At 34.7% G+C, this 14,289-nt stretch overlaps 1 protein-coding gene across 1 annotated transcript in view; it reads right to left on the reverse strand.

Moving 5' to 3' along the window:
• Positions 1-14,289, reverse strand: part of LOC111060109 (nuclear pore complex protein Nup205) — a 96,022-nt gene that overhangs the window by 65,037 nt on the left and 16,696 nt on the right. Inside the window, exons 5-10 of the mRNA XM_039430819.1 lie at positions 13,985-14,165; positions 12,465-12,601; positions 11,526-11,720; positions 7,560-7,663; positions 3,309-3,431; positions 2,241-2,411 (exon numbers count right to left, since the gene is read on the reverse strand). Coding sequence (XP_039286753.1) covers positions 2,241-2,411; positions 3,309-3,431; positions 7,560-7,663; positions 11,526-11,720; positions 12,465-12,601; positions 13,985-14,165 — 911 coding nt within the window. The remainder of the gene's footprint in view (positions 1-2,240; positions 2,412-3,308; positions 3,432-7,559; positions 7,664-11,525; positions 11,721-12,464; positions 12,602-13,984; positions 14,166-14,289) is intronic.

Below are 14,289 nucleotides of genomic sequence, written 5' to 3' on the forward strand. Positions count from 1 at the left end.
ACACCTTCAAACAGTAGGTAAAAATGACATGTGCATATGCTAAATAGATATTTCTAATAATGGCACGGTTTGCTAACTGGTTTATTCTATAAAAAGTGTGAATCAGATACTTCAATTTATTACAGAGATATAGTGTAAGTGCAGTCCATTTTAAATGATCGTCCAACATAACACCAAGGTATTTTATTGATTTTACTTTTCTATTTCTGGACATGTGCAGTTGAAATTTTCTTGACTTTCAGTACTGTGCAATTTCAGTTTTAGAAGATTTGAATTTGGTTGTCCATTTTCATTGGGAGAGAAGGTGATAAACTTGGTTTTTTTGTAATTTAAAGTCAGAATATGGCTTTTTAACAAAGTATGAATTGAATTTAGTCCCGATGAGTTGAAATTAGTCCACCTACTTATCTTTTGAAATGAAAAGTTTCTAGTATGTCGAAAATTTCATGTTTTCTGCTTGAATTGTCTCGACATTGACGAACATAATCATCAATTAAAAAATAAATATAAGTCGGATAAAAACGATCCAGACACCAATAGAAAGGAGACATTCTCCCCGTTAATTTGATATAATATTATTAAGCATTACGACGCCCCATGATTCTGAGAGAAGCAATATTCAAAAGAAAAACAAATCATCGCGATGTTTCCAATTTTATCAAAAAGGTTAAATTTTCTTTTAATCCTACAACCCTGAAGCTTTTTCAGTGCTACTATGATATCGGAGATGATATTCTACATCCAATTCTGACGTTGAATTGGAAATTTGATAATGTTGCAATTTTACACGATTTGGCAACCCTGTAATTTCTTCGGATGGAGGGTCAAGTCTCAACTTATTTTACACAGACTATAGTGATACTATACTACTGTACTATACTACATTGTATAGGTAGAACAGGATTGTGTATTGAATTTTCTAGATTTAAGAATAGATTATAGCACTGAATTTCACAAGTTTTCTATTTTCAGAAAACCAATCCATACTGATGTTATCATTCCTCTTCACTCTTGTCATCCTATTTCTCACAAACTTGCTGCTTTCAATAGCATGGTCTATATAGCACTAACAATACCTATGAGCCATCATGATTTTGATATTGAGATCACTAAAATTAAACAGATAGCTGTCACAAATGGGTATGAAGAAAGTATGGTGAACAGATTATTGAGTAAAATTAATAGACAAATTTCAATCAATTCTAGCTTTGTAGGCTCAAACTGTGTTTGTTTTATATTTAGGCCTTGTATCTGATAAGAAAGGTAAGGAATTGAAGAGGAATGGATTTCATGTTGCTTTCAAGACCAAACCGATTTTAAATAGTCTATTTAGCTGGAGTAAACACAAAATTGATATTTGGGATAAAAGTGGGGTGTACAAACTTAAATGTGGTGATTGTAATGCTTTTTATGTGGGTCAAACTGATAGAAGTTTCAAAAGTAGAATTAAAGAACACATCAGAGATTGGAATAAACAAAATGGGGAATCTAACTTTTGAACAGAACATTTGATAACAAATAATCACAAGTTTACAGTTAAGGAGAATGTCGAGTTTCTGCATGTTAATAACAAAGGCAGATCTTTGAATATTCTAGAGGCTTTAGAAATAACAAGAGTAATTAAGGAAAATTCCCAGTATAGTTTAAATGACCAGATTCATTTCAACCAATACAACACTACGAATTTAGTTTTATCATAAAATTGTAAGTATAAATTAGTCAATAGTTTTTCCATTTACATATTTGTTTTATTATCTTTCACACTTGTTTTCTTGGTTCTTTTTTTGTACTGAAAGTAAATTTTGTTATCATGGCGATTCTGTTGCTTAAGCCGCCATTTTGTCACACCGTTGAGTGGGAGGAGACTGTCTAGCTGGGCCAATGGCAGGCGTTCATGCCCTTGACCAATAACACAGTACTCGTCTACTAGTATAAATTCTGCTGCTCTTGCATTTAGTTTTAGTTTATCAGAGATTGACAATGGTGTAATAACCGAAACCGGTCTTTCTAAGTATCAATAAATCTGTGGTTTTTGACAATTTCTTAGTCTTTTTCATTCAAAACTATAGTGAGTTCTATGCACATGATACACAAACGAAGTTTCCTGTCTGGAAGCACTAAGTAGACTGACTCTAATAGACAAATTGGCAACTGTGCTTCTACCTATGACTATTAATCACTTTGATTGGCTGATTTCACTCAATTTCTCTGCGCCGTATTTTGTACGGACTATAATTTACCTGTCTGGGTGGTGACCTGTACGGGTAGGATGTGGAGACAATGCCTTCGGGCGGGCACCAATACTCCAGTTCCAAGTTCAAATTGAGCGGATCTTTGCTATAAAGTGTGGCAAGTGTCAGCAGCAGTTGTTCGAAATGTTGCGGCAACGTGCCAGGAGGATCAAGCCCTTCCTGAAAATCAACAATTCATTATTGTAGTTGTGTATTACGGTAACATCTCCAAAAATATAATTGATTAATTGAAAGAAAATAAAAATCTTCCAGTACCCTTTTATATTTTATTGATGCATAACATGTTCTAACTCATGAGAACAATTTTCAAAAATTGTATTATTTTATGTATTATTCAAATATAAAATAGTACTACATGATTTTCATTTTATTTTAATAAAAAAGTGGTAGGCCTACTAAAATTCAAATTGATTAGTTGATTAAATGCATGGCGATATAAATAAATTAATCATTGAAAAAGATTCTTCAAATGCCGTTAGAAACTGTACTGCATTGGCAAATAATTTTGTCACAATAACTTGGAAAAATGGAATAGGATGAAGATAATTTTTTATCGAACTGCTTCCCAAAATTGTAATAAATGAATCAACAACTACGGTTGGTTAGCTAGAAACGGCTTGAAAATCTACTATTAATGTGAAAAACACCAACAAGGAGCCATTTCACTCGGCTTTAAAATTTAAAGTTTTAATTGGCCGAAGATATGTTTCATAGTTCATTGACGGGTAATTTGTGTTAAGTAATTTGCGTTTAAAAATATCCTTCTGGTATTAAATGGTTTCTACTCCTCCAACCATGACTCAGACTTCTGTCTTGGAGTACAAGTGAGATATATATTTATCATTAACCAATCAATATAATTTTAGCAAATGAAAAACAGTTTTATATGACTAAATTTTTAGAGAAGCATTTTGACAATTTTGAGAAGAAATTATTCAACTGATGGTAATTCTAAAATAGTAACCAAAAATTATCAATACAGTATTGCAGATAATTCGACTAAATTTGAGTTATGTTGTAAATTAATGAACTTTTGATGAGTCTATGATTAATTACTTGAGCATAGGCTTGCACTGTCTTGGCGGCTTCATCGGCTCGATTTCTCAGTTCTTTCACTTTCAAAGGCATCAGTACTATGAAGTCCGTCAACAAACTGTGCAATCTTCTCAAATAGAATTCCTGAAAACCCAAAAAAATAACATTTGAAGATTCTATTTTCCTACACCACTGTGCTTCCAAACACTGAACATGGTATAACATTATGTTGTGTGTGATCAATAACTGGACTTTTTAATTATATAAAAAGAATATTTGTATTCACTATTTATAATAGTTGCATCCAGTTCATGCATCAATCAATGGACAACTGGAAAGACGAGGATCAAGGAATGGACGATGGATAATGCAAAAGCGTCATTTTACGACGGTTAAATTCAATACACGTAAGCAACAGGGTGCACTTTTTTGATTTCTTACTACATATTTGGTCTATGGCCGACATGTTAATTAAAGCTTAGATTGCTTATAAGGATTTTGATGTTTCATAGAAGATGAAACAGACAATTTTTTTCAGATAATCATCAGTAAGGATGATTAAAAATGTATAATTGACATACATTTACTTTGACAATGCATCTTATAATTGACTTGATTTGAAATTTCAAAGACGTAATTCACCTCAATAGAGCTACGACGTGAGAGGTTCAGACGTAATTCACCTCAATAGAGCTACGAAGTAAGGTTCAGACGTAATTCACCTCAATAGCTACGACGTGAGAGGTTCAGACGTAATTCACCTCAATAGAGCTACGACGTGAGAGGTTCAGACGTAATTCACCTCATAGAGCTACGACGTGAGGTTCAGACGTAATTCACCTCAATAGAGCTACGAAGTAAGAGGTTCAGACGTAATTCACCTCAATAGAGCTACGACGTAAGAGGTTCAGACGTAATTCACCTCAATAGAGCTACGACGTGAGAGGTTCAGACGTAATTCACCTCAATAGAGCTACGACGTGAGAGGTTCAGACGTAATTCACCTCAATAGAGCTACGACGTAAGAGGTTCAGACGTAATTCACCTCAATAGAGCTACGAAGTAAGAGGTTCAGACGTAATTCACCTCAATAGAGCTACGAAGTGAGAGGTTCAGACGTAATTCACCTCAATAGAGCTACGACATGAGAGGTTCAGACGTAATTCACCTCAATAGAGCTACGAAGTAAGAGGTTCAGACATAATTCACCTCAATAGAGCTACGACGTGAGAGGTTCAGACGTAATTCACCTCAATAGAGCTACACGTGAGAGGTTCAGACGTAATTCACCTCAATAGAGCTACGACGTGAGAGGTTCAGACGTATTCACCTCAATAGAGCTACGAAGTAAGAGGTTCAGACGTATTCACCTCAATAGAGCTACGACGTAGAGGTTCAGACGTAATTCACCTCAATAGAGCTACGACGTGAGAGGTTCAGACGTAATTCACCTCAATAGAGCTACGAAGTAAGAGTTCAGACGTAATTCACCGTAGTTATTACCTCAGTCCTTTGTTTACATGAATGTGTAATAACTGCCGACATACAGTAATGATCAAGCTTTAAAGTTTACAAAAGTTGTGAGAATACAACCTTCAAAGTATAAATATATATATATATTGAATATTGAATATTAGTAAAAGATTAAGATGATAAATCTTGATAGAATACCTCTTTGTGAATGTTCTCATTGAGAAGAAAAGTTGTATTGAGAAAATGGAAGACTTTCTCATCAACTGCTGCATCAACCAGTAAGTCATCTTCATCAACAATGCCTGAAAGCATAATTTTGATCTGAGTAAAAAATAAGGATACATATAGAAATTTGAAAATGAAGTTGTATTTCAAATTTAGTAAAAAATATAATTCGCATATATTCTGGGAACCCATAGACAGTATCACCCTCAGTATAATAAGATGAAAGCTATTTGAGGGATAAATATCGACAAACCAAAGTGACAGTACAAATTCATATCATTCAATCATTTCAAGGTCTTCAGTATGGAGTTGACCACAACTAAACAGAATCAAACTTCATTTATTGCCAAAAAGAAAACAAACAATAACTACTCATACACATACATACACAAGCAAAAATAAAATGTTCATAATACAATTACACATACATGCATATACAGGGTGATTCTTAATTATGGTAAAATAATGTAATACGTGATAGTAGAGGTAAAAATATGAAAAAAAGTTCTCATAAACATATATCCTTAAACGCTTCATTAGCGAGCTATACAGGGAGAAAGATTTCGCCCGGAATTCAGTTCCTCTGGTGAAATACACCGATGCTGAATTGTTTGGGGACTAGTTTTTGAAAAACTGATGGTGGATTCATATGGAAAAATATCTGAAAAATTGAATAAAACTAGTCTGGAAGCTGTAGTGTGAGTAGTTTTCGAGAAAAAAGGTGAAATATGCAAAACATCTAAGTAGAAAAACACAGACTTCTAAGATTGATGCCCAATAACTTTCTTCAATGACCAGTAAACAAATAATTTTTTGCAATAAAATTGAAGAGAATTCAATTCTGAAAAGAATTACGACGTGAGAGGTTCAGACGTAATTCACCTCAATAGAGCTACGAAGTAAGAGGGTCAGACGTAATTCACCTCAATAGAGCTACGAAGTAAGAGGGTCAGACGTAATTCACCTCAATAGAGCTACGAAGTAAGAGGTTCAGACGTAATTCACCTCAATAGAGCTACGAAGTAAGAGGTTCAGACGTAATTCACCTCAATAGAGCTACGACGTGAGAGGTTCAGATGTAATTCACCTCAATAGAGCTACGAAGTAAGAGGTTCAGACGTAATTCACCTCAATAGAGCTACGAAGTAAGAGGGTCAGACTTAATTCACCTCAATAGAGCTACGAAGTAGAGGTTCAGACGTAATTCACCTCAATAGAGTTAGGAAGTAAGAGGGTCAGACGTAATTCACCTCAATAGAGCTACGACGTGAGAGGTTCAGACGTAATTCACCTCAATAGAGCTACGAAGTAAGAGGTTCAGACGTAATTCACCTCAATAGAGCTACGAAGTAAGAGGTTCAGACGTAATTCACCTCAATAGAGCTACGACGTGAGAGGTTCAGACGTAATTCACCTCAATATAGCTACGACGTGAGAGGGTCAGACGTAATTCACCTCAATAGAGCTACGACGTGAGAGGTTCAGACGTAATTCACCTCAATAGAGCTACGACGTGAGAGGTTCAGACGTAATTCACCTCAATAGAGCTACGACATGAGAGGTTCAGACGTAATTCACCTCAATAGAGCTACGACGTGAGAGGTTCAGACGTTATTCACCTCAATAGAGCTACGAAGTAAGAGGTTCAGACGTAATTCACCTCAATAGAGCTACGAAGTAAGAGGTTCAGACGTAATTCACCTCAATAGAGCTACGAAGTAAGAGGTTCAGACGTAATTCACCTCAATAGAGCTACGAAGTAAGAGGTTCAGACGTAATTCACCTCAATAGAGCTACGACGTGAGAGGTTCAGACGTAATTCACCTCAATATAGCTACGACGTGAGAGGTTCAGACGTTATTCACCTCAATAGAGCTACGACGTGAGAGGTTCAGACGTTATTCACCTCAATATAGCTACGAAGTGAGAGGTTCAGACGTAATTCACCTCAATAGAGCTACGAAGTAAGAGGTTCAGACGTAATTCACCTCAATAGAGCTACGACGTGAGAGGTTCAGACGTAATTCACCTCAATATAGCTACGACGTGAGAGGTTCAGACGTAATTCACCTCAATAGAGCTACGACGTGAGAGGTTCAGACGTTATTCACCTCAATAGAGCTACGAAGTAAGAGGTTCAGACGTAATTCACCTCAATAGAGCTACGAAGTAAGTGGTTCAGACGTAATTCACCTCAATAGAGCTACGAAGTAAGAGGTTCAGACGTAATTCACCTCAATAGAGCTACGAAGTAAGAGGTTCAGACGTAATTCACCTCAATAGAGCTACGACGTGAGAGGTTCAGACGTAATTCACCTCAATATAGCTACGACGTGAGAGGTTCAGACGTAATTCACCTCAATAGAGCTACGAAGTAAGAGGTTCAGACGTAATTCACCGTAGTTATTACCTCAGTCCTTTGTTTACATGAATGTGTAATAACTGCCGACATACAGTAATGATCAAGCTTTAAAGTTTACAAAAGTTGTGAGAATACAACCTTCAAAGTATAAATATATATATTGAATTTTGAATATTAGTAAAAGATTAAGATGATAAATCTTGATAGAATACCTCTTTGTGAATGTTCTCATTGAGAAGAAAAGTTGTATTGAGAAAATGGAAGACTTTCTCATCAACTGCTGCATCAACCAGTAAGTCATCTTCATCAACAATGCCTGAAAACATAATTTTGATCTGAGTAAAAAATAAGGATACATATAGAAATTTGAAAATGAAGTTGTATTTCAAATTTAGTAAAAAATATAAATCGCATATATTCTGGGAACCCATAGACAGTATCACCCTCAGTATAATAAGATGAAAGCTATTTGAGGGATAAATATCGACAAACCAAAGTGACAGTACAAATTCATATCATTCAATCATTTCAAGGTCTTCAGTATGGAGTTGACCACAACTAAACAGAATCAAACTTCATTTATTGCCAAAAAGAAAACAAACAATAACTACTCATACACATACATACACAAGCAAAAATAAAATGTTCATAATACAATTACACATACATGCATATACAGAGTGATTCTTAATTATGGTAAAATAATGTAATACGTGATAGTAGAGGTAAAAATATGAAAAAAAGTTCTCATAAACATATATCCTTAAACGCTTCATTAGCGAGCTATACAGGGAGAAAGATTTCGCCCGGAATTCAGTTCCTCTGGTGAAATACACCGATGCTGAATTGTTTGGGGACTAGTTTTTGAAAAACTGATGGTGGATTCATATGGAAAAATATCTGAAAAATTGAATAAAACTAGTCTGGAAGCTGTAGTGTGAGTAGTTTTCGAGAAAAAAGGTGAAATATGCAAAACATCTAAGTAGAAAAACACAGACTTCTAAGATTGATGCCCAATAACTTTCTTCAATGACCAGTAAACAAATAATTTTTTGCAATAAAAATTGAAGAGAATTCAATTCTGAAAAGAATTATGTAAGCTGTGTAAACTAAATTTAAATAAAAGTTAAATAAAATGTATTCTTATGTAGTACATTACACCACAAAAATTTGCTGTTTCATGAGGAGAGAACTAATAACTCATAGGTTGTAGCTGATTGCAAATAAAATATTCGGTTTTTTATGAAAAGTTTTATTTTTATTTGAAAGTAATATATCTAAATGACATTAAACTTATACCAAAAGACTAAAGACGATGTTAAAAGTGACCTCCGTTGTTCTTAATGCATATGTTCAGAAGTCTTCTCTTCGATTGTCGGACCCGTTAAAATATTTCAGTAGTCTGCTTTATCATTTCTATTCCGTTCAAAATCCTTAATCGGAGTTCTTCAATTATATCAATCGGAGTATTGTAAACTAAGGTTTTCAAGTGTCCCCAAGATAAAAATTCGAAGGATTTAAGTGTGGTGACCTAGCTGGCCATGGTACTGGCCCACCTCGGCCTATCCATTGATTTGGAAAGCTGTGATTCAGGTGTTCACGAACAGCAACACTGAAGTGTGCTGGAGCTCCATCTTGCATAAACCAAATGTTTTGGCGCAACTGAAGAGGTACATCTTCAAGTGAGATAAATAGCTCCTCTCTCAAAAAGTTCAAGTAGATTATGCCATTAAGCCTGGGAGGAAGCTCGAACAGAAGTAGATGATCTCCTATGATTCCTGCCCAAATGTTTTCTGAAAACTGATGTTGTGGACGATTAGGATTGATGGCATGAGGATTCTCATCTGCCCAAATATGTTGGTTGAGGACGTTAACGATAGCTGTTCTTTATAAAGTGTGCCTCGTCGGTAAATAGACCGGTTCTTAAAAAGTTTGGTTTAACAAGTTTTTCTAAAAACCATCGGCAAATACCAGCACGGGGAATACAGTCTCGAGACAATAGAGTATGAACTTTCTGGAGGTGGTATGGATGTAATTGTTGCTCTTTTAGTATACTCCAAATAATAAATTGATTGACATTAAACTGCACTGACAATTCTCTCGTGATCTTCTCTGGATGTTCATAAATTTCATGAAGAACTTGTTCTTCTAACTCAACAGTCCTAGTAGATCGGGGTCTGCCTGCATAAATGTGCTCTTTGGACATCAAAGAGCCTGTTTCAGACAGACGTTGTTGAATAGTGGCCAAAAAACTTGAACTTGGACATACTCGGTTAGGAAAGTTCTCTTGATACAAACGTCTTGCTTCAGTAGTACAGTATTACAGTGTCCCATCCCATACATTAAACGCATGTCAGCTAATTCGGAGTATGAATAATGTCTAAAATTACCTGCCTGAAATTTTTCAAAAATTCAACACTTAACACTAAAGCAAAGTGAAATGGTTACAAATAACTGGTTAATAGATTAAACAAAATACACAGCGCGGCTACAGTAAGCCTAACTTACAGTTTGTTGTTTTGTTTATCAGTGAGCTAAAATATTTCTGAAAATAATTTTCAGCTGATTAATTTCTTTCAAATATTTTCTTATTTAAAACAAAATTAATCAGCTGTTTTGGAACAGCTGTTATTTAAATCCATATTTTATTTGCAATCAGCTACAACCTATGAGTTATTAGTTTTCTCCTCATAAAACAGAAAATTTTTGTGGTGTAATGTACTACATAAGAATATATTTTATTTAACTTTTATTTAAATTTAGTTTACACAGCTTACATAATTCTTTTCAGAATTGAATTCTCTTCAATTTTTATTGCAAAAAATTATTTGTTTACTGGTCATTGAAGAAAGTTATTGGGCATCAATCTTAGAAGTCTGTGTTTTTCTACTTAGATGTTTTGCATATTTCACCTTTTTTCTCGAAAACTACTCACACTACAGCTTCCAGACTAGTTTTATTCAATTTTTCAGATATTTTTCCATATGAATCCACCATCAGTTTTTCAAAAACTAGTCCCCAAACAATTCAGCATCGGTGTATTTCACCAGAGGAACTGAATTCCGGGCGAAATCTTTCTCCCTGTATAGCTCGCTAATGAAGCGTTTATGATATATGTTTATGAGAACTTTTTTTCATATTTTTACCTCTACTATCACGTATTAAATTATTTTACCATAATAATTAAGAATCACCCTGTATATGAGAAAAGAAAAACTAAATATAAAATTTCTAGGCATCACCAGCAAAAAGATAACTCTTTGCCCGCTGGTCAGAGTTGTTTAAAGAAATCCTTAAAATAACTAGAAATTGAAACGAAAAGGCTTTATAACAAAAGTAGAGACACAAAATATACTTTAAAAATGTGGTCCAAAGTAGAATAATTCACACCTATATTGCTAATTTATAGAAGGTCAGAATAAATTCAGAGTAATACCAAAATTAAAACTGAAACAGAGAAAAACCAAATCACAGTGCTAGGTTCAAAGTGAAGAAATATTCACCTTTAATTCACTCCGTTATGCTCTTCTTATCTTTGATATTTTATCATTTAAATCAAAAGGTATTGCATTTATTAATTTTCTGCTTGTGTGAATCAATTGGAGGATAAATTTGGAATTTTTCAATTACATTTGGTCTCAAGTTGTAGACTTGAATGTTCATTTAATTTAGGAAATCTGCCTTATTTTTTGATAAGTATTTAAGTAAAGTTTTAACGTAGAGTTGCCTAACTGTAAATACATCAAATTCCTGGAAAATTAGATGAGTGGGGTATAATCTCGGTTTATTCAAAATGGTTTTAATAATCGATTTTTGGACAATAAAAAGGTTGTTAAGGTGTACATCAAATGCTGGACCCCACCCCATATGACCATTTTTTTATAAACGGTGTAATGCCGTTTATATTGTAAAACCGGTTGTACTAAAGCATGATATACAGTTTTCAAGTTATTGATGTTCAATATTTTGTTGAGTTTATAGAGTTTATATGATATAATTATATTCAAGTTTTTTACATAAAAAAGATATAATATGAGGTTGCCAATTCAAGTTTTCATCAATTATTATTGCAATAGAATATAATTTACAATTTGACTGTAAATAAGTATCAAAGTTGCAGAAAAAACTAAACAGAGACCATATAAAAATAACTATATTGACAAGTTGAGAAAACGTACCTTGCTGCTGTAGCGAAGGAGGTGCCATGCGCAGAGTGGCCAGAGACACACCCCATGCTAGCTGCGCCAACGCTTTCAGACCAGGACATGCCCACGACTTCTTATTCGAACAATCAGCTGGCTCCGGCATGAATTCAACTATCAAATCATTCACAAGACCACACTGCTGCAGCAAGGGCAGTTTTTCTGCTAGCTCTGGAAAATAAGAATTAAAAATTATACGAAAAAATAAAAACAATCTTGCTCAAAACTATGGAAATAAACATAAAAACACAAATACTTTTTTGCAAAAGCCTCTATCAATTGAATTGGATAGTATACTAAATACTTCACATAATGTTCGGTACCCTAAAATTCTTGATTGTATTGTGTTGAAATTATATAATAATAATTAAAAGTGTTGAAATGAAGAAATACAATAATGAAATACTAAAGTTCCATTACAAAAGTATCAATCTTCTGATACTGCTCCTGAAACCTGGCCTCCATAATTATGAAGCCCTACATTGAGGAACCAGCTGACTGTAAGTGTGTAAGTATATTTATGATCAGGTAGATGTTTAGTTTTGAGTTTAGGTTGCGCTCGCGAATCGCGAGCGACCTTCATGTAACACAAAAAAATTGTAAAGCATGCGAGTGAATAGAACCGTCAAGTCTCGATAGTTTCAGCACGATGATATTCAAATGATTCTATCATTGCCAGCTTAGTGATATCGATCGAAGCTGGAAGCTTAACCACGACCCGCTCGTTCTGTTCGCACATTTACTGTGTGCTGTTATTGCATTATAGGTCTTCAAATTCATAGGAAAAGTCATCATTATGTAAACAATAAATTGAATTCAACTTGAAAAAAGTATTAGATCAACTTCAATGTTCATGTACTTGAAGCATGTAACTTGACGTTCATGAATGCATAAATTATTTTGGGAGCAATTTACCTTCTCCATCTTCTCGTTTATGAAGTATGCTGACATCCATGGCACAGAGCAGAGCCATCTCCAAGGCCAATGTTACGCTGTCGACACCACCCACCGCATCTTCTTCTATTTTGGTGCGTTTCAGTAGACCGATCAATCTGAAATTAAAAACAAAAAACAAAACATATAAAGCTACGCACAGACTTGATGAAAAGTGATTTCAAAGTATACGTTCTGTGTACAGTAAATTGTTCCAGTTCCAATCGTAAATTGTTCCATCACGTGACTAGTGCAAAATGTTCACATGGAACGCCATTTCAAAATCGTTGGTTCAAGCTTTTGGCGCGCACATATAAAGTTGATTTACACTAAAATGTGTCGTTTTCTAGTTGCGTGAATGAAGAAAGGTTGTGTTCTATAGAGAAAAATTCATTTAATAATGGTTATCAAACATCATATTACAATAATCGACAAATGAGAGCTCAGATAGTTGGAACTGTACCAGGTCGGACAATTTACCACGCTTCGACTGTGGGGCTGGATTTTGGAACTGGAACTGGTTTCTGGTACAGAATCTGTCAAAACTCTTCCCATGGAACGCGGAACTTTTTACCTGGTAAATTGTGAATCGGACAATTTACCACATTCCATGTACACAGAACGGGCCCAAAGATACATTTCTTCATTCTGCACCTCACTCATTGAAATGAACACAGAACAGAATAAAAAAGAGAAAATAGATTTATTGCGAAATGAAGTTTTTGAACAAAATTGACATAGAATAGGATGGCTTATTGACCTTCTATTTCAAGGTTAATATCTACTGATTTCTTGAATAAGAAACATTTTATAATAAGTTACAAGTTGAAATGTTTGATGTTCAACTTTTGGAGCCACTTGCTACAGGTATAGAGGAAAAATGTTTTACTGCTTATAAAGTATTTAAACAATTTATAAGGGGAAGTCCGCTTCACATAAAAAATAGTTAGGTTACAAAAACATAATACATCCAGTTGCAGAAGTGAATGAAAATTAGAATAATATTTTATTTTTGTAATAAAGAAGAAAAATTTGAAATTTAATGAATGGAAGTTGCTACTATTGACACGCAATTCTTAAACCAAATAGTTGACCTAGGATGGAAAATATATGATAAAGATCTTCGGGTTATATCTTGAAAATACAGAAATCCTAATTTAAAAAGACTTCTCAGAGGATAGTAGAATTAAGTAGAATCATCTTCATTTGTATATAGGATGGTAGAGTTAGGGTGCAGTTAGGGCGTAGCCGGTCCTCTCTTACACTCAACCCTCCAAATAGTTCTAGTAAGGAAAGCTATGTAATCATGTTAACAGTCTAGTGTGTGGTCTAGTCTGGTCTGTTATCAGTTTAGTCAGCTCTCTTAAACAGAGGACTCCAAGGGGCAACGTTTATAGATGGTTCTTGATAACGAACTTAGTAAAACTTGGTTTAAGAATGGTTGTGTCTGGTTCACGTCTTGGCTTGAAAATCGTTAGTAAATGAAATGAGGTGGAACGCACTCGAGGGTAGGCTGTTTAGGCAGTCCACTCTGGGCCGACCACAAGTACACAATGTCAGCCAGGGTCTGTCGAATGCCTTGGAACAGTTCGATCACCTGATGGTGATGCCGAGGTCCGCCCAGAGCTCGATTTTTCTGCAGTAAAGCCAACTCCTGCGAGAGGTCTAGTGACTCCAATGTGGCTGCAACAAAAATAATTTCAGTCAACAAATATGGGATAAGTAACTGAGAACATGAAGATCAACAAAAATATTTCTAAATCGAAATGAGATGGTTTTATTGAACTACATACTCTAGTGGGGAATC

The sequence above is a fragment of the Nilaparvata lugens genome, chromosome 6, assembly GCF_014356525.2.
Source record: "Nilaparvata lugens isolate BPH chromosome 6, ASM1435652v1, whole genome shotgun sequence".
NCBI classification, from domain to species: Eukaryota; Metazoa; Arthropoda; class Insecta; order Hemiptera; family Delphacidae; genus Nilaparvata; species Nilaparvata lugens.